The sequence below is a fragment of the Bos javanicus genome, chromosome 12 (genome assembly GCF_032452875.1).
Source record: "Bos javanicus breed banteng chromosome 12, ARS-OSU_banteng_1.0, whole genome shotgun sequence".
Lineage (NCBI taxonomy): Eukaryota > Metazoa > Chordata > Mammalia > Artiodactyla > Bovidae > Bos > Bos javanicus.
This window is the reverse complement of record NC_083879.1, coordinates 71098533-71120518: the sequence shown is the minus strand read 5'-3', so window position 1 is coordinate 71120518 and position 21986 is coordinate 71098533. Positions and strand designations below refer to the sequence as shown.

The 21986-nt window shown below is 39.4% G+C and overlaps 1 protein-coding gene across 1 annotated transcript in view; it reads right to left on the bottom strand.

The window, feature by feature from the left end:
* Positions 1–21986, bottom strand: part of LOC133258039 (ATP-binding cassette sub-family C member 4-like) — a 138809-nt gene that overhangs the window by 27487 nt on the left and 89336 nt on the right. The window contains 3 exon segments of the mRNA XM_061434374.1: positions 6022–6180; positions 17502–17693; positions 18880–18980. Of these exon segments, the coding sequence (XP_061290358.1) occupies positions 6022–6180; positions 17502–17693; positions 18880–18980 (452 nt within the window).

The following is a 21986-nucleotide window of genomic DNA, read 5'->3' as shown; positions in this document are numbered from 1 at the left end:
ACTCAGTCGTGTCCGACTCTTTGTGACCCCATGAATCGCAGCAAGCCAGGCCTCCCTGACCATCACCAACTCCCGGAGTTCACTCAGACTCACATCCATCAAGTCAGCGATGCCATCCAGCCATCTCATCCTCTGTCGTCCCCTTCTCCTCCTGCCCCCAATCCCTCCCAGCATCAGAGTCTTTTCCAATGAGTCAACTCTTCGCATGAGGGGGCCAAAGTACTGGAGTTTCAGCTTCAGCATCATTCCTTCCAAAGAAATCCCAGGGCTGATCTCCTTCAGAATGGACTGGTTGGATCTCCTTGCAGTCCAAGGGACTCTCAAGAGTCTTCTCCAACACAACAGTTTAAAAGCATCAATTCTTCGGCACTCAGCTTTCTTCACAGTCCAGCTCTCACATCCATACATGACCACAGGAAAAACCATAGCCTTGACTAGACGGACGTTTGTTGGCAAAGTAATGTCTCTGCTTTTGAATATGCTATCTAGGTTGGTCATAATTTTCCTTCCAAGGAGTAAGCGTCTTTTAATTTCATGGCAGCAGTCACCATCTGTAGTGATTTTGGAGCCCAGAAAAATAAAGTCTGACACTGTTTCCACCGTTTCCCCATCTATTTCCCATGAAGTGGTGGGACCTGATGCCATGATCTTAGTTTTCTGAATGTTGAGTTTTAAGCCAACGTTTTCACTCTCCTCTTTCACCTTCATCAAGAGGCTTTTGAGTTCCTCTTCACTTTCTGCCATAAGGGTGGTGTCATCTGCATATCTGAGGTTATTGATATTTCTCCTGGCAATCTTGATTCCAGCTTGTGCTTCTTCCAGTCCAGCGTTTCTCATGATGTACTCTGCATAGAAGTTAAATAAACAGGGTGACTATACACAGCCTTGACAAACTCCTTTTCCTATTTGGAACCAGTCTGTTGTTCCATGTCCAGTTCTAACTGTTGCTTCCTGACCAGCATATAGGTTTCTCAAGAGGCAGATCAGGTGGTCTGGTATTCCCATCTCTTTCAGAATTTTCCACAGTTTATTGTGATCCACACAGTGAAAGGCTTTAGCATAGTCAATAAAGCAGAAATAGATGTTTTTCTGGAACTCTCTTGCTTTTTCCATGATCCAGCGGATGTTGGCAATTTGATCTCTGGTTCCTCTGCCTTTTCTAAAACCAGCTTGAACATCAGGAAGTTTATGGTTCACATATTGCTGAAGCCTGGCTTGGAGAATTTTGAGCATTACTTTACTAGTGTGTGAGATGAGTACAATTGTGCAGTAGTTTGAGCATCCTTTGGCATTGCCTTTCTTTGGGATTGGAATGAAAACTGACCTTTTCCAGTCCTGTGGCCACTGCTGAGTTTTCCAAATTTGCTGGCATATTGAGTGCAGCACTTTATCAGCATCATCTTTTAGAATTTGAAATAGCTCAACTGGAATTCCATCACCTCCACTAGCTTTGTTCATAGTGATGCTTCCTAAGGCCCGCTTGACTTCACATTTCAGGATGCCTGGCTCTAGGCGAGTGATCACACCATCATGATTATCTGGGTCGTAAGGATCTTTTTTGTACAGTTCTGTATATTCTTGCCACCTCTTCTTAATATCTTCTGCTTCTGTTAGGTCCATACCATTTCTGTCCTTTATTGATCCCATCCATGAAATGTTCCCTTGGTATCTCTAATTTTCTTGAAGAGATCTCTAGTCTTTCCCATTTTGTTGTTTTCCTCTGTTTCTTTGCACTGATCACTGAGGGAGGCTTTCTTATCTCTCCTTGCTATTCTTTGGAACTCTGAATTCAAATGGGTATATCTTTCCTTTTCTCCTTTGCTTTTCGCTTCTCTTCTTTTCACAGCTATTTATAAGGCCTCCTCAGACAGCCATTTTGCTTTTTTGCATTTCTTTTCCATGGGGATGGTCTTGATCCCTGTCTACTGTACAAAGTCATGAACCTCCATCCATAGTTCATCAGGCACTGTGTCTATCAAATCTAGACCCTTAAATCTATTTCTCACTTCCACTGTATAATCTTAAGAGATTTGATTTACATCATATCTAAATGATGTAGTGATTTATCCTATTGTATTCAATATAAGTCTGAATTTGTCAATAAGGAGTTCATGATCTGAGCCATAGTCAGCTCCTGGTCTTGTTTTTGCTGACTGTATAGAGCTTCTCCAACTTTCGCTGCAAAGAATATAATCAATCTGATTTCGGTGTTGACCATCTGGTGATGTTCATGTGTAGAGTCTTCTCTTGTATTGTTGGAAGAAGGTGTTTGCTGTGATCAGTATGTTCTCTTGGAAGAACTCTATTGTCCTTTGCCCTGCTTCATTCCATATTCCAAGGCCAAATTTGCCTGTTACTCCAGGTGTTTCTTGACTTCCTACCTTTGCATTCCAGTCCCCAATAACATCTTTTTTGGATGTTAGTTCTAAAAGGTCTTGTAGGTCTTGTTAGAACCGTTACACTTCAGCTTCTTCAGCATTATTGGTTGGGGGATAGACTTGGATTACCGTGATATTGAATGGCCTGCCTTGGAAACGAACAGAGATCATTCTGTTGTTTTTGAGATTGCATCCAAGTACTGCATTTTGGACTCTTTTGTTGACTACAATGGCTACTCCATTTCTATTAAGAGATTCTTGCCCACAGCAGTAGACATACCGGTCATCTGAGTCAAATTCACCCATTCCAGTCCATCTTAGTTCACTGATTCCTAGAATGTTGATGTTCACTCTTGTCGTCTCTTGTTTGACCACTTCCAATTTGCCTTGATTCATGGACCTAACATTCCAGGTTTCTATGGAATATTGCTCTTTACAGCATCAGACCTTGATTCTATCACCAGTCACATCCACAACTGGGTGCTGTTTTTGCTTTGGCTCCATCCCTTCATTCTTTCTGGAGTTAGTTCCCCACTGATCTCCAGTAACATACTGGGCACCTACTGACCTGGGGAGTTCATCCTTCAGTGTCCTATCTTTTTGCCTTTCCATACGATTGATAGGGTTCCCAAGGCAAGAATCATGAATACAAATCTTAGGACTATTTTGTAAGCATGCTGTCTGGAGTGTGCATATAGAGCATACTCAAAGGAAGGGTGGAAACCAACAGGACAGAACAAAAACATGGTGATGCAAAGGTTTGTTTGGTCTTTGCTCAGATGTGCTTCCAAAAATTATTAGCAGAGCCAAGAACAATCTAATGATATTTACTTATAACGTTATTTTATGTACACAAGCATACAACTTTTTTCCTATTGAGAAGCATGTATCCAAGGACTTTGTACATATGCCCTTTATTTCTGTTAACTGATTATCCCACTTGGCCTTTTCAGAGAGGAATACCATCGAAACATAAAACTTGGGAATCTAAGCTCATTTATTTTCTATGTAACCACAAGTCATAAATCTAATAGCCAAATGAAATTTTTAAATATGGGTACTGAATGTGCTAAAAATTTCTTCCCATTTTTCCTGAATGGAACACTGTCAAATAAAAATTGTTTTAATTGTAGTAAAATACACATAAGGTTTACTAGTTTAACCACCTTTAAGTGTACAGTTCACTGGTATTAAATACATTCACACTGTTGTACAATCATCACCACCTTCTAGCCACAGATCTTTCATCTGGCAGAATTGAAAATCTGTACCCATTAAACAACAATTCCCCTTTCCCAAAAGCTTCTGGCACCCACTATTCTACATCTTGTATCCATGAATTTAGTACTCTAGGAACCTCCTATTAGTAGAATCATACAGTATTTGTCCTTTGTGACTGGCTTATTCCACTTAGTTTAATTTCCTCAAGATTCATCTGTGTTATAGCATGTGTCAGAATTTTCTTCTTTTGTAAGGCCAGATAATATTCCACTCTATGTATATATGCTACACTTTATTGATTCATCTGTCAATGGACTCTTGGATGCCTCCACCTTTTTGTTGTTGAGAATAATGCTGTTATAACATGCATGTAGAGGTATCTGTTTAAGACCCTTCTTCCAATTCTTTTGGGTTTATACTCTAAAGTAAGATTGCTAGGTCATATGACAATTCTATCTTTAACTTTTCTGAGCAAACATCAACTTGATTTCCACAGTGGCTGTACTATTTTACATTCCTACAAGCAATGAATAAGGTTTCTAATTTCTCTACCTCTTTGCCAACACTTGTCATTCTCTTTCTCTCTCTCTTTTCTTTGATAGCAGACAACTTAAATGTTGTGAGGTGGCATTTCACTATAGTCTGAAAAGAATATCTTGGTTTCAAAAGTACTTAGAGTAATTCCAGGTATTTTAGAGGTCATGGGTAGGTAGCAACAGCAGTACCCAAGTCCACATTCTCCTTCCCTTTGGGTGCCATGTTCTATATGCTTCCTAATAAACAGGCATTTCAGGGCACATTACACCCACATTCCAGGAAGCACAACTGCCTGGCTCATTTTGTCTCATCTCCTTTCTGTTTTACATTTCAAGTGGGTATTTTTTTCTGAGCTTCCTTTGATGGGCAGATGATTATCAAATATATTAAAAAATTCAAATTCTTTTTTTTTTCTTTTTTTAAATCAGTAAGTCTGTCAAAGCAGAGTACAGGATGGAAGATGAGGACACAGGATATAGGCTGCCCTTGGCTATATACCTGGAGGATAGTATTTTCTCAGTAAATATTCACCAAATTATGGTGAGTGAACTAACCACAAGGAATGACAGGAGTGTCTACTGTGCATATTATCCAGAGTTCCAAACACTCCCTGAAAGTTATACTTCTTTAAGATGCAGAAGAAAAGAGAACAGAATCAGAGTTCAGAAAAAAAACTAGCCAATGGCCAATTCCAAGCTCCACCATCACAGCAGTTACATCAGGGTCTATGTGAAGCACTTCACACTTAGTGACCTATTTTGTCCTCACAACAGCTCAAGGGGTTGGTACTGTTAGTTACCTTGTAAGACAGATAAAACTGAGGTACATAGAAACAGAATTCTCAGTTACCTACTCTACCTCAGTTCTATATTCTATACTGCCTCCCTGGTGAAAATTATTCATTAATGGATAAACTGTCAAAGTCTCCCCAGCATCTACATACCCTGTAATTCTCAAAGCTCAACAGTTTCACATAAAGTCCTCCAAGGAGATAATCACCTTTGAAAAGATGTCCTCATTTCCCACAGCAAAATTCCATCTGTAAAACACTTAGAAGTCATGTTTCCCTATAGGAACCTCTCCAGTACTAGACAAACCATTTAGCCTTTTATTCTCAGAATTATGTGGTTATCAGTGGATAAAATTGTGGCAACTGAGGAAGACTGAGTCCAGAAATCTATCTCAGTAAGTTATTAAATCACATGCACACAAAGCTAATAAACGAACAAAGAAACAAAACATGGTATCCGATGAAAATGTCTGTTGAAAATACTTGATGCTAAAAAATGTGCTCTATTGGGAAAAAAAGGATCAACCCTTTTGAGAGAGTCATTTCCTAGGCAGGTTGATAGGGAGTCTAGGGGTCCCCAAGGAGAGAAGGGTCTGGAATTCTCAAGGAGGAGGAAAGGACAAACTTTTTTCTTTCTCCACATTCCTTAGGATTATATAACAATAATGTATCCTGCCTAAGGACAGTCTTTGGATTAAACCTTCTGTTATCTTAAAATGTAAATTATGGGAGTAGGTCTGCTGAGGTCTTTACAACCTCCAGACATTCTTTGGATTCATTGGAGAGTATATAATTTCATTGCTAACACTAGCAAGCGGGTACTCTTTCTGCCCCCTTCTGATGCCTATGTCAGAAGCTTTCTCTATCTCCTTTATACTTTAATAAAACTTTATTACACAAAAGCTCTGAGCGATCAAGCCTTGTCTCTGGCCCCGGATTGAATCCTTCTCCTCTGGGGGCCAAGAATTCCAGTGTCTTCACGTGATTCAACAACAACCATTCACTTTCATGTAACTTGAAAATAAAAATCAAACTAAAAGCAATGAAACTTATACTTTATTAAAATAACATGTGAGAATGCTCTGATGTGCATACCTGAGGTGCAACTGACATTTTCTTCCTTAAATCATGAAGTCCAATGTTGGTTGTCCAGATCCCATCAATCCAAATGTCAGGTTCTTCAGGTTCTGATAATCTAAAAAGAGCAGTGATGAGGGAACTTTTTCCAGCTCCTGTTCTTCCCACAATGCCACGCTGTAAAGAGACCCAGAGCAATTAAACCCTGATTGTTGAAAACGAATTTTCAAAGTTCTATTATATATAAAGTGTAGTCTATAGTTTCTCAAGCATGGTCCTGGTGACATTTGGGTCCAGATAATTCATTGTTGGGGGGTCTGGGGACTGTCTTGCATATTGTAAGATGTTTGACAGTAGCAATGGACTCTACACACTAGATACCAGGTGCAACCCCCAAATTGTGGCAACCAAAAATGGCAGATATTTACAAGTGCCCCTCCTTGAGACCACCATCAACCCAAGCATATGTAATATAAACGTGAGTGATTTTATGCCTTCTTACAGTTTTATTTATTTATGCAGTTTTATTCAGATTTCCCAAAAGTGAAAGTGAAGTTGCTCAGTCATTTCCAACTCTTTGTGACCCTATGGACTGTAACCTACTAGGCTCCTCCATGGGATTTTCCAGGCAAGACTACTGGAGTGGGTTGCCATTTCCTTCTCCAGAGGATCTTCCCAACCCAGGGATCAAACCCAGGTCTCCTGCATCGTAGGCAGACGCTTTACCGTCTGAACCACCAGGGAAGTCAGATTTCCCTGAAGGAATGCTTAATATGCTAAAAATTGTTTGTTTTCTGTGATTATCACATAGTATCCATTATGTGGTATGTTAAAGGGGAGGACAGGTATGTGTGTGTGGTGTATGTGTATAAATGTGTATGGATGTGTGTAACTAACATTCATAAATAAAGCAAGATGACTTAAAAAATCATCTGCTGGCTGTGAAAAACCTGCAGTCTCCTAAGTGGTGCATAGGAAGTCAGTTTTTAAATTAGGTTTATTCCTACTGCCTGGGTAATCTGACTTTGAGAATTACATGGGTAATTGTACAGAGATGTCAGCAAGTCATAAGTGTTATACACAAACAACTACTCACTTTCTCAGGGATCTTTTAAGAGGAGTTATTCTTTGGTATAAAAATGAAATCACTTCCTGATATTAAATATCTTAATTACATTCTATCTTGAAACAACTTAAAATATAAAATAGACAAAATGCACATAATGAGATTAAAAACAACACAAAGAAAATTTTCTATTTACATGGGACCTTTCATCAGAGCAGCACAAAAGGCAGTTTATTAAAAAATTAATACTTACAATTGAATTTTGGAAAAATAAAAAATACATGTCATGTCAGTCTATTTATTAATACTAAAGTAGAGAGAAATTAAATGACTAACAATAAAGTGAAAGAATCTATACAGTGCAGGTTAAATGCTGGTAAGGAATAAAACTGCATTCAAATATGTATGTAGAAACTGGCCTTTTTTACCAATGAGTTTGAAAGTAAAAGAAAGTATTAGCCACTCAGTCTTGTCCAGCTCTTTGCAACCCCATGGAATGTAGCCCGCCAGGCTCCTCTGTCCATGGAATTCTCAAAGCAAGAATAGTACAGTGGGTTGCCATTTCCTACTCCAGGGGATTTTCCTGACCCAGGGATGGACCTTGGGTCTCCTGCCTTGCAGGCAGATTCTTTACCATCTGAGCCACCAGGGAAGCCCAACTGCAAATTCCCTGAAGGAAGCTTCCCAAGAGATGATTTCATCTCTATTTAGAATCTGGAATTGATGACAGTGTAAGACATGCTTTTGATCATTTGTAACTCAGTAAAATTTTAAAATTCAGCTTTAAATGGAACAACTAAATCTTTCTGAGCAATATAATCACAATTCTTGGAAATTTTCATATTTTCTGAATTGAATCATATTTTCTGATTTGAATCTCTAAAGTGTCACATCTTAGTCTGTCAAATCAATCATGGCATTTCAAAGCAGAATTTACCTTTAAAGAGATTAAACATGAGAAAAAGCGGGTTTAGCTAATTTTATTATCTTACAAAGATAATACAATGTCTATAAGATAATTTGTTGTTGTTGTTGTTTAGTCGCTCAGTCACGTCCAACTCTTTGCAACCCCATGGACTGCAGCACACCAGGCCTCCCTGTCTTTCATCATCTCCCTGAGCTTGCTCAAACTCATGTCCATTGAGTTGGTGATGCCACCCAACCATCTTATCCTCTGTCATCCCCTTCTCCTCCTGCCTTCAGTCTTTCCCAGCAGGGTCTTTCCCAATGAATTGGCTCTTCTCATCAGGTAGCCAAAGTACTGGGGCTTCAGCTTCAGCATGTTTTTCCAATGAATATTCAGGATTGATTTCCTTTAGGATTTACTGGTTTGATCTCCTTGCTGTTCAAGGGACTCTGAAGAGTCTTCTTCAACACCACATTTCAAAAGCATCAGTTATTTGGTGCTCAGCCTTCCTTACATTCCAACACTCACATCCATACATGACTACTGCAAAAACCATAGCTTTGATTATATGGCCTTTTGTTGGCAAAGTAATGTCTCTGCTTTTTAATACACTATCTAGGTTTCTCATAGACTTTTCTTCCAAAGAGCAAGCGTCTTAATTTTATGGCTGCAATCACCAACCACAGGGATTCTGGAGACCAAGAAAATAAAGTCTGTCAATGTTTCCATTGTTTCCCCATCTATTTGTCACAAAGTGATGGGATTGGATGCCATGATTGTTGTTTATTGAATGTTGAGTTTTAAGCCAGCTTTTTCACTCTCCTCTTTCACTTTTAGTCTTTAGTTCTTTTTCACTTTCTGCCATAAGGTTGGTGTCCTCTGCATAACTGAGTTTATTGATATTTTTCACAGCAGACTTGATTTCAGCTTGAGCTTAATCCAGCCCAGCATTTCACATGATGTGCTTTGCATATAAGTTGAATAAGCAGGATAACAATATACAGCCTTGACATATTCTTTTTCCAATTTTTAACCAGTCTTTTGTTCCATGTCCAGTTCTAACTCTTGTTTCTTGACCTGAATACAGGTTTCTCAGGACATTTTTTTACCTTATTTTAAACCCTAATCTGTATAATACAGATGGCCCATTCTCTGCACACGAACAGGTTGTAGTGTGTACATATGTGGCTCATATGTGTGTACAGGCAGAACTCGAAGATATTTTGGACTTGGTTTCAGACAACCTCAATCATGTGAAAATCACAAAATAAAGAAAGTTATATGAATTTTTTGTTTCTCTGTTCAAATAAATTTATGTTTATACTATATTGTAGTCTACTGTGTACAATAGCATTATATATTAAAATAATGTACAACCTTAATTTTCAATAGTTTATTGCTAAAAGAATGCTAACCATCACCTGAGCCTTTAACATTAAAATACACTGATCACAGATCAGAATAACAAATATAATAACAATGAAACAGTTCACAATATTGCGAGAATTACAAAAATGTGACACAGATACATGAAGTTAGCAAATGCTGTAGGAAAAATGGTGCCAATATACTTGCTTGATACAGTGTTGCCATAAATGTACAATCTGTTTAAAAAATGCATTATCTTTGAGGCATAATAAAACAGATGTGCCTATATTTCTGGGTGTTCTCATACACAAATCAACACATATCAGGACACAAGTGAGAACTGTATCTGTGAGAATGTGTGTTTGTTCCCATGTTATCAGCTCCACTGAAACTGATCCATCTGTACAAACAGGAACATTTGTAGACTTTGGGTAAATGGACTGAGATATGTAGGAGCACCGAGGACTGCTCATAACCACAGGTCTGTGAACTCCATACTCCAGTGAGGAGAATAAAAGAAAAACAAACACAAAAAAACGGGGGGACTTCCGTGGCAGTCCAGTAGTTAAGATTCTGTACTTCCTCTGTAGGAGGTGTGAATTCAATTCCTCATCAGAGAACTAAGATCTCACATGCTGCGTGGCCAAGGCCCCCCCAAAAAAGAAAAAGACAACTCAAAGAAAATCTGGCTTTGGCTATCCTGCCGTTCAGTCATCAAAACTATAGTCTGAATGTCTTTTCTGGGTAACCAAAGGGTTTTACCAATTGCCCATGGAGAATGTCACCAGTATCAGTACGCTCACATTATTCAATCTAAAGACACTTGGAGGGCTTCCCTGGTGGCTCAGTGGTAAAGAATCCACCTGCCAGTACAGGACACATGTGTGCAATCCCTCATCCAGGAGAATCCCACATGCCACAGAGCAACTAAGCCCGTGTGCCATAACTAGAGCCTGTGCTCTACAACACAGGAACCAAAACTACTGAGCCACAACTACTGAAGCCCTCACACCCTACAGACTGTGCTTTGTAACAGGAGAGGCCACCACAATGAGAAGCTCAGGCAGACAACTAGAGGAGTCCCTGTTCACCACAACTAGAGAAAAGCCCAAGCAGAAACAAAGACTCAGCTCAGACAAAAATAAATACATAAAATTATAAAGACACTTGGAGAAAATCTTATTTTATTTGCTTTGAAATGGCCACTTTCTGTTTTTCCAACCAGGTTTGTCTCTGATGATGACATCAACTTGTTACACATTTGCACCTGGATTTCTCTGCACACACCAAACTCAACATAATCAACACCCAATGCCCTACACAAAGCAACCCTTTCCTCCTCTTTCCCACGTTACTCTCACGACTTCATTCCCAGCCTCAGGGGCTGAACTGTCCACCTCACTTCCCTGAGTCCAGCATGGTGCCAAGCCCTGAAGACTCTACCTTTGCAGTGTTTTATGACTCAGTTCCTCATTCTAAGAGCCACAGTCAGCACTGGAGTGCCAGGCTGCATTACCTTTTAAAAAACAAATTAAAACAAACTTTATGATTTATAAAAAATATGTTTTATGATTTTGATCCTTAGTCATAATCAGTATAAATAAATTTGAAAAATAAATAATAGCTATACTCAGCACTCTGAAAAAAACATTTTCAAGATGATGTTTTTACTTTCTAGACTTCTGTATGTGTTCTTAAAGACACATGTTCCCATATATAAACAACATGGGATTAATATGAACATATTGTTATGTGTTTTCATTTAGTATTTCATAAGAATATTTATTTTAATGGCTACAAAATATTACAGTATATGTGATCAATTAACAAATCCCCTACTTCTGGATATTTAGGCAGTTTTCAATAATTTGTTATTATAAATAACTCTGCTAAATATCCTTGAAGCTAAATCTTTTTTTTTTTTTTTGCAAATACTCTCAAGGATTTCCTTCAGATAAATTCTCAGATGTGGAACTGCTGAGAATCAAGTATGAACATTTTCAGAGGAAGCTGTTAAGCTGTTAACCTACTCTCCAGAAATATGATACCATTTTCTACTCCCACTCAATTCCCTGCACATTCACAAACCCAAGTGTTATATCTTTGTTTTAATCGACATCAGTTTGATTCCAAAAAGGGGAATCACTTTTCCGGGACATTTTCCTCAAGGCACAACAGCTCCAGGCTCCCCACCTCCTGCATCTGCCCACTCTGGTCCTCAGGCTCTCACTTCTCGATTAAACTCCCAAAGGCCACAGGCTCTGTGCCCATCACTCCACCCTAGGATGTTTCTTCTACAAAACTGTTCCCACTGACCTCTCCATCCTTCATGTGCACAAGTTGGCTTCCTTGGGGTGACTCGGGAGTTGTCAGGGTTGAACATGTAAATTTCTGCTGCACACCTGGTAGCTGATTTTCTGAAATGCTCTGCAGGTGCCTAGTTCTTCACTCACTGGATCAGGACATCATGCTTTTGCTTATGTTGACCCCAACTCCTAAAGAACTTTCACATGCATTTCTACTGAATGCATTTCCATCTGCTGGAACCCTAACCACACATCACTAAGTCTCTCTCACATGCCTGAATCCTTGGAAATGCTCCCCCTGTCCCCTCATGTGGGCTTGTCCCAATCCTAACAGATGTTATGTCATTTTTGTAAAAAAAAAAAGATGTTATTTTTGTGAAAACCTCTATAAAAATTATGACCTCTTTCTAGCTTACAAAGTTAATATAGTCATTTTCTTGTTTCTTTGGATGAACCGTACATGTTGACAGCAGAATCTGTATTGGATTTGACTGTCTTTATTTGTATTACCTGTGGTGTCCTGAGAAAAAGAAGCTTCCATTGGGAACTGAGATTTTTAAATCAGGCCAGACAAATTTATGGAAAATCTATTACCATATTATTTAGATATATGATAAACCATACAGAGAAAGACACAACAGATGGACCCTACAGCTATAGATACAACCTCAAATGGCCAACACCTCTTTTCTCATGGGACAGACAACTTTTGCAATATAAGTGGTTATGGTCATTTTACACCTAATGAAAATGATGGCCATCTTTATCCAAGCAATTACTCTGATCCCCATACTGGGTGCTTTACATGTCTTATCTTGTTTAAGTTGTACAACAACCCTACAGGTTACATCCTATCACTTCCATTTTGCAAAAGAAAAGATTGAGGCTTAGTTAGATGAATTAGTCTGCCTGAAATGTCAGAACCCATACGTCACAGGATGGGACTCAAATCCACATCCCCGGGCTCTTCTCCATCTGCCGATGGCCTCCTTATCACCTGGATGGCCTGGCACCTTATTATGTCCCTCTGTGTAGCCAGAACAGAGAAACTGGGGAGAAGTAAGTGTAGCTGCAGTTAAAGGCACAGGCCTAACATAGAGATCCTATAGCCAGAGAGTTAAAGCATGATGTGGACACAGGCATGTTCATGGTGAGTGGGAGCAAGAGTGTGCCTGAGGTCAGGTGGGCCAGCTGTCAGCAGGAAGAACCGGCACCCACAGCCAGGCTGAGAGAAACCTTCAGCTGAGTGGGGCACATGGTGCCTGGGGAACAGACCAGACAGACCTCGTGCCCTGCTTAAGGAGCAAGATTCATATTTCATCCCATCAGGTGGTGAAAGAGCCACGCATATGCTCAGCAATCTCTGACTACCTTGCTCAGCAGTCTCTGACTCCAGTTCCAGGCAGGGCTGAGCCTGTGGGAAATTCCTCCTGTTCCCACAGAAGGCTGCTGTGGAGAAGGACAGACAGCAGGATGAAAACGGCCCGTGATGAAGACAGACTCCACTGAAAAGATGCAAATAAATGCAGTAGAATCACACAGAATTAGATTATATTGTAAAGGCCCAACTTATAGAATATAAAAGTAAGTAAATCTGTAGGGTTAGGTGGCAGAGATTTTTCTAGTGCCTCCTGCTCAGTCACAATAGGGGTTTGGGTGATTCATGAGCTCAGTTTCAAACTGTCAAAGGACATTTCTTGGAAATCACACGCTATCAGTTATTGAACACTGCCCATGGGAGAGAAAGGACTTTACTAGGAGGTCCTGTTTAAATGCAATACTGAGAAAGTGATCTGAATGGGCCTGAGACCCTGCATTTCTAAGAAGCTCCAGGAGATGCAGGTGCTGCTGCTCTGGCACCACAGTCTGAGTCACAAGGAATGAGGAAGCCAGCAGGGGAAGAAGGACAAGCTGAGAGTGAAGGGCGGGGTTTACAAGAAAACATTACATAAAAGAGAGAAAATATAGAAAACTAATATTTTTGCACATTATAGAAAGGTCTAGTAAGCATCTGTAAAAATGTATTACTCAAGTAAGAGCCGTGAGCAAAAACAAACAAATCAATCTACCTCAAGAGATGGAAAATGCTTTAATATGGCCCAGGACTCTCTAAAATGATCAAATAAACCGCAAAATCATCTAAATGAAAAATGCATCCCATGTTCAGAATCTAACCAGGAAGCCTAGCATGCTATTTACCTCAAGCTGATTTTTTAGTTTTTGGCTGTGCTGGGTCATGGTTGCTTTGGGCAGGCTGTCTCCAGTTGTGATGAGTGGAAGCTACTCCTTGTTGCAGTGCACGGACTTCTCACTGAGGTGGCTGCTTTTGTTGCTGAGCACAAGCTTTAGTAGTTGTGGCATGTAGGCTCAGTAGTTGTGGCACGTGGACTCAGCAGTTGTGGCGCACAGGCTCAGTTGCTCTGCGGCATGTGAAATCTTCTCGGTTCAGATCAAGGATTGAACCAGTGTCCCCTGCACTGAAAGGTGAATTCTTCTCCACTGCACCACCAGGGAAGTCCTGGCTCTTTATTTTCACTTGTCATTTCTTCTATGGATTAAAGTCCCACATAGTACCTACTACACTTTCCTATTGATGATAACTTCCAGGAATCGTGACAGCAGAGGAAACGAGGGAAAGAGAATAAAGCCCCCTTTGGTTGAGCTGGTTCACTCCCACGTCTCCTCCCCACCCACGGCTGCTGCTGCTGCTAAGTTGCTTCAGTCGTGTCTGACTCTGTGCGACCCCATAGACGGCAGCCCACCAGGCTCCCCGTCCCTGGGATTCTCCAGGCCAGAACACTGGAGTGGGTTGCCATTTCCTTCTCCCACAGCAGCTTCTCTCAATCAAATCCAACACCAAAGGGGGTGTCCTAGAGTGACAGGGGTGGGGACCTGTGAGCAGGAGAGGATACCTGGGATGTACACAGGTGGAGTGAAATGGCTTTGTGAACACGCCGCCCGGGTTTCATCTCCCCACACAGAAATGAAACTAATGGCGATACTGTGTCAAGTTGCTGCAGTTATTAATTCAGTCTCCAAGTTTAATTTGCCCTCATTTTAGAATCTCAATAATCCTATGATTTCCAGGGTTTAAGAAGGAAGAATAAGAATCTCTTGTGTCCCTAAGTTGTACTACAGAGTTTCTTATGTAAGTTAACAGAATTACATTTACAATGGAAAATCTGACAGACTCATTGCCTGAGAGTAAACAAACATCGCCCTCAGAGCTCTCAGGGACAAAATTGTATCAAAAGCTGTGGTGAATGTTTTCCTGATACAGCAGTTCACCTTCTTCCTGACCTACAGTGGAACTGGAAATAATTAGGACCAGCTTTTGCCCTGTGACTGACTGAAGCTGCTCCCTGGGCAGCATTTGGGGATTAAGTTGAATATTTATTTTTTCATTTTCATGTTACAAAGCTACCATTCATTAAATTACAGCTACAGTCCACTAGATGGGTCTGGGGTGGTAAGAGTTTTACAGAGCAGTTCTTTTGGTTATTTACAGAGTTGTCTTCTCTGTGTGTGTTGGTTCCTGGTTGCTCACACCTGTGTATTACTCACTCATCCTCTCATCCAGCAATCCCTCAGCACTCTCTCTGTGCTCTGAAGAACGCCACTTGCTAGGGAACATAGATGAAAATAAGATGCTTCCTGATTTTAAAAAGCTTCAAGGTACTGTGAGATATAGACTTCAAATTACAAAGCATGTCACAGGTGCTATCTTTTAATTTAATTATGATAAAATTCACATAACATAAGATTTAACTACTTAACCATTTTATTGGACAGTTTGGTTTTCAGTACATTCACATTATTGTGCAACCAAGCTCGAGAATTTATTTTTTTGCCTCATAAAACTGATATTCTATACCCTTTAGACAAACAACTCCCCATCTCCCCTCCCACAGTCTCTGGAGACCACCATCCTACTTCCTGTCTTTTTTAATTTGACTGCTCTAGCAAACTCACATGAGTGGAATCAGAGTTTTCATTTCTTTTGTGTCTGGTTTATTTCATTTAGCAAGATGTCCTCAAGTTTTATCCATAGGCCAGAATTTTCCTCATTTTTAAGGCTGAATAATATTTCATTGTAAGGATTTAGTTCCTTCCAACTTTTGCCTGCTATGACCACAGGTGTACTGTAAATGCTATGTTAAAAGAAAACATAAGACACTGAGGAAGAACTGAGAGTCTCTAAGACGCATTAGAGATGCCTCAGAAAATGAGGCAGAGAAAGCAATGGCACCCCACTCCAGTACTCTTGCCTGGAAAATCCCATGGACGGAGGAGCCTGGTAGGCTGCAGTCCATGGGGTCGCTAAGAGTCGGACACGACTGAGCGACTTCACTTTCACTTTTCACTTTCATGTGTTGGAGAAGGAAATGGCAACCCACTCCAGTGTTCTTGCCTGGAGAATCCCAGGGACGGGGAGCCTGGTGAGATGCCGTCTATGGGGTCGCACAGGGTCAGACACGACTGAAGCGACTTAGCAGCAGCAGAAAATGAGGAGACTTTCACCATCCAGATGATGGAGGGGATGGGTCTCTCAGGTTGAGGGACATAGTGCACACTGGAAGTTGGGAGGACATAGCTTTGGGAGAACCTACACACAACCCGAGTGCAGGGGTGTGTGTAAATCAGGAGACATCCTGGCTGTAGAGGCAGATGGGGCAAGGGCTTCCTACCACCTTGTCTGTTCTGGTTTAGTCTCTTCTTCAAGAGTCTGCCCTGGCCCCAGTTGAGGTTCCCAATCTGAGCGTGAAAGGAACATCACCAGCGGACATGGATGCCGGCAGGTGCAGGTTACTAGCCTCTCTGCCATCTCCAATGTGAATCTTCCCTGCTCCCTTCAATTTGCTTTTGACTCTGAGCAAGTCTCTGGGCCCTATCTCCATCTGGGGCTCTGGTGCCTCACCCGTGACTGAGTCATGATTCTGGCTTTTCTCTAGTGGCTACGAGCTCACCCCACAGCCTCTACTGGAATGGGCTTGGGGCTGTGCTGTGGTTCTACCAGCAGCTCACCCAGGCCAGTAAAAGTCAGATCTGTGCTTCAGAAAGAAGCAATCTTCGGGGTGGGGCAGGGCAATGGCAGTTCAGTGTCAGTGAATGGAGGACAAGTCTACAGGAAGGGCTAATGGAGAGAGGAGGAGGCGGCCACCAGAGGGCACCATGGGAGCAGGAGGAGATATCAGAAATACAAAGAAGAAAAAACGGAAAGGAGGAAAGGCAGGGGATATTGGACAGTTAGTGGCAGGGAGCCACGGCTGACTTCCCAGACTTAGTATGAATAATCAGGTGTCCTGTAGAGTGTCCTGGGTCAGGTTAAGATTGAGCCCTGGAGCCAAGGACCCATCTACCACCATGAGGGGGCTCACTCCACAGGGAAAAAATCACTGGTATCCCAATTTCATAGTCAGTTTCCAAGAAAGATTCACCTATGATGTCACTGATCTAATCTGCATCCATTAGGAACAGAGTCCCCCTGACACACTGACAAGGAAGCCAAGAGCAGATGTGGTGCTAAATCTTCAGCTGGATTTTAAAAAGGCAAATGAGTCATCCCAGTGCACCAGCCCCAAGCTTCCCATGGCAGATGCATGTTGATGTATGGCAAAACCAATACAATATTGTAAAGTAAAAAAAAAAAAAAAGATTTCTAAATTAAAAAGTTCTGGAGATGGATAGTGGTGATGGTTGTAGAACAATGTGAATATACTTAATGCCACTGAAGTACATTTAAAAATAGTTAGAACGGTAAATTTTATGTATATTTTACCTCAATAAACAAGATAAAATGTTAACACTTAAAAAAAATAAATAAATAAAGAGGCAAATGGCTTAAACTAACCTTTTCTCTTGGGTCAATGAGCGTGTCCAGGTTCTTCAATACCAGAGGCCCATCCAGGCTGTACTTGAAATTAACATAAGTAATGTAAATCCTTCCTTCATGAGGCCAGGATGGTGGTGGACGATACTCAAGTTCCCAGGGTGCTTCTTTTTCAAGGTCTGTATATTCAATCCCCCTTTGTACTGAAATCATCTGAAATGCATATGACATCACAAGAGTTAAGTGTCAGACAGTCTTGCTTATGAATTTTAGAGATTGCAAGTGAAACCTTCTGCTTTTATATCTTCACATTTGCCTTTATATGGTATAGAATATCTCAGGTCTCAGCATCCACAAAGGACAGAAGTAGGAGTCTTATGGGGCCTTGGGTGATTTGCAAATTTATTCATCTTCAACCCTTTTACTTACAACTACTTCCTTCAACTTTATATTAAAGCTAAAAGAATTAGAGAAATGATTGTTTAAGATTTTATCACTCTACCTTTCACATCTGCTTAATGTTAAATAAAATATATACATCTTTTTCTCAGTTTTGTGTGATCCATGTCAACAGGTTTGATAGTTTGTGACTATAAATTTTTTTTAAAAAATTTAAAAAAGAGAATTTCTCAAAGAAAAGAACACTTATGGACACCAACTAGTAAACTGTGGTTACAGAAGGGCCATGTGTTACAGATGAGCAGGACTGGATGGTCATCAACCAACATTTTAATAATTAGTCAGGTTCTCCTCTGTTAGAAGACCAAAATTAAAAGACTTCATTTTTATTGTTTTTCTCCCTTTAGGAGAAGGTGCAAATATTTAGAGAAAGTGTATAATTTACATATTGATTAAGGCCTCTTAAACAACTGTAACTCCACACCTTGGAGAGCACATTTTGAGAAACAGCTTATCCTACCAGAAAGAAGGGCTTCCAGCAATTTTAGGTGCTCAACACATACAAGGATAAATGACAAAATGGGTTGGGGGAAAGGCAGAGGAAGCTATTAATTAAATAAACAAACCTCAGAGTACTGAATACTTTTTTTTTTTTTTTAACTAAAAATGAGGAATTACCCCTTAAGAAACAAAGATAAACAAGCTGCTAAGAAATTAGCTCATATTCTCTGCAGGATTACCTGAACTCCCTCCTGCAAAGACATTTATTATACTTGAGGACAGTTTGTGACTATAAAACCTGTTGACATGAAGCACACAAAACTAAGAAAAAGATGTATATATTTTATTTAACATTAAGCAGATGGAGAAGAATAAAAAGAAATCCCTCTGTTAACAATGATATAAAAAAATAGTTTTATTATTTTACATTAGAATTGCTTTTATTCCATTTAACAGCAAGGAGACTTGAAAAGACTAAGAATGGAAAGATAAACATCACCATATTCTCAACTTCGGTACTTTGCCTGATACACCACTGGAACATCCCCGTAAATGTGATGATTAGAGACAGGACCAGGCCAACGTCCCCAGGATTCAAAGCTAAATGAGGAAGAAGAGGAACAGTCAGTTTCCTTCTCCACCCCCTCACCTAGTTCTGTCACTTTATGAAGGAGACTCTTTTATTTTTATAATTTTTATTGGAGCATATTTGATTTACAAAGTTGTGTTAGTTTCAGGTGTACAGTAAAGTGAATTAGCCACACATATACATAAAATCTATTCATTCTAAAATTATTTTCCCATATAGGCCATTACAGAGTATTGAGTAGAGTTCCCTGTGCTATATAGTAGGTCCTTAATAGTTATCTATTTTATATTAATATATAGTAGTGAGAAGACTTCTTTATGACATTTTAATCATTTGCATGTAATATTATTCATAATATTACTGTCTATTGATTGGGACCATAATACAGTGAAAAAAACACTATGGATTTAGAAAGAATTAGAAAGGTGATTTTATTAATCCCAACTGGTGATTTTATTAATCCTAACTGGATTGACATACAGTTGACAGTATTATATGGGTGAGGATCATGTCATTATTCAGACCTTCATCATTATGGCTTCAATTATCATTATGTAATCTCACTTTCTATGTCCAATGTAGCTGCAGTTGAAATCACAAAAACAAGGCAATTCTAGGAGCCAATGCTTTTAAATCTAAAGTATTACTCTCATGTTTCATTATTAAAGACTATGATTCAGAGTTACTACTATGAATAGTTAGGGATGGTGAGTTCATGCCACAGATACCCACACCTGCTCATCTTGTATGCATACAGCAGTGAGGATATTGATCTTTGCTACAGAGAATCCTTCTCACCCCAATGTACCATTACCTATAACTAAGAGATCCGAGTAGACCTAAAGCTAAAACCTAAACTCTCATTTGTGGAAAAAGTTTAATAGAAAACTTGATTCTCCCCTCCCAACTACAGGACACTACCTGGAATGTTCAGAATGTCATGCTGCTACAGCTGTGTAGACCTCAATCCCTTCAAAGAAAGATGAAAAGATAAAAGGTCTCAACAAGGACCTACAGCAAATAAATATACAAAGAAACTATCCAAAGCAATCTATAGATTCAATGTAATCCCTATCAAATAACCAATGACATTTTTTACAGAATAAGAACAAAAAATTTTACAATTTGTATGGCAACACAAAAGACGATGAATAGCCAAGGCAATCTTGAGAAAGGAAAACAAAGCTGAGGTAATCAGGCTCTCAGTCTTAAAACTATACTACAAAGCTTCAGTAATCAAAAGAATCAGTAGCTCCTATGCTACTGGCACAAGAAATAGAAATATAGATCAATGGAATAGGATTGAAAGTACAGAAATAAGCCCATGCTCCTATGTCACCTAATCTATGACAAAGGAGGCAAGAATATACAGTGGAGAAAAGACAGTCTCTTCGATACGTGATGCTGGCAAAACTGGACAACTACTTGTAAAAGAGCGAAATTAAAACACTCCCTAACACCATACACAAAAATAAACTCAAAATGGATTACAGACATAAATGTAAGACTAGACACTATAAAATTCTCAGATGAAAATAGATAGAACACTCTGTGACATAAACTGAAGTCATAACTTTTTGATCCACCTCTGAAAGTAGTGAAAATAAAATAAAAAATTAACAAATATGACATAATTAAACTTAAATGCTTTTATACAGCAAAGGAAACCATAAATAAAATGAAAAGACAACCCATAATATGGAGGAAAATATTTGCAGATAAAATGACTAACTAGGAATTATTCTCCAATACATACACAGACCATGGTTCAATATCAAAACAAATAACCCAATCAAAAAATGGGCAGAAGATCAAAAATGACATTCTTCAAAGAAGACATAAAAATGACCAAAAAAGCACATTAAAAGACACTCAACATCTCTAATTATTAGAGAAATGCAAATCAAAACTACAATGAGGTATCACCTCACACCAGTCAAAATGACCATCATCAAAAAGCCTACAAACAATAAATGTTGGAGAGGATGTGGAGAAAAGGGAAACCTCCTACACTGTTAGTGGGAATGTTAACTGGTATAGCCCATATTGAGAACAATACAGAGGTTCCTTTAAAAACTAAAATAGAACTACCATATGATCCAGCAATCTCACTTCTGGGTAAATATCCAGAGAAAACCATAATTCCCCCAATGTTCATTGCAGCACTATTTACAATAGCCAGAACATAGAATTTGGACATAAATGTCCACCAAGAGAGGAATGGATAAAGAAGAGGTGGTATATATACACAATGGACTATTACTCAGACATAAAAAGAAAGAAATAATGCCGTCTGCAGCAACATGGATGAACCTAGAGACTGTCATAAGTCAGATTCAGAGAAAGACAAATAGCATATGATATTGCCTATATGTAGAATCCAACAAAAGGCTAGAAATGAACTAATCTACTTACAGATGCAGAAAATCCAAAGGGTAAGGGAAGGAAGGGATAATTTGGAAGACTGACACATACACACTACTATATATAAAGGAGATAACTAATAAAGACCTACTATAAAGTACAGTGAACTCTGTAATGACTTACAGGGAAAAGAATCTAAAAAACAGTAGGTATATGTATAGCAGATTCACTTTGCTGTACACATGAAGTGCTGTACACTAAGATAACAGTAAAAATCAACTATACCCCTATAAAATATTTTAAAAATAAAAATAAAAGAATGGCCCAAGTGAGTCAAAGCAGGCACCCAAGGCACCACAGGTCAGCTGGAACAGGCAGGTTCATACCTGGTCTTTGTTCCTGAAGATTCCTAAAGCCAAAAAGAAAAGTTCTTTCCAATAGGGCAATTTATTTGAAGTATTCTTTAAAATGAAAATTACTAAAAATATGCATGCAGCCCAATGTTCATGAGGTAGAAAAAAAGAATCCAAAAAAGGGGGATATAAATATAACAGATTTGGGTTTCCATGTGGCTCAGTGGTAAAGAATCTGCCTGCTAATGCAGAAGACACAGGCTTGATCTCTGGGTCCAGAAGATCCCCTAAAGGAAATTG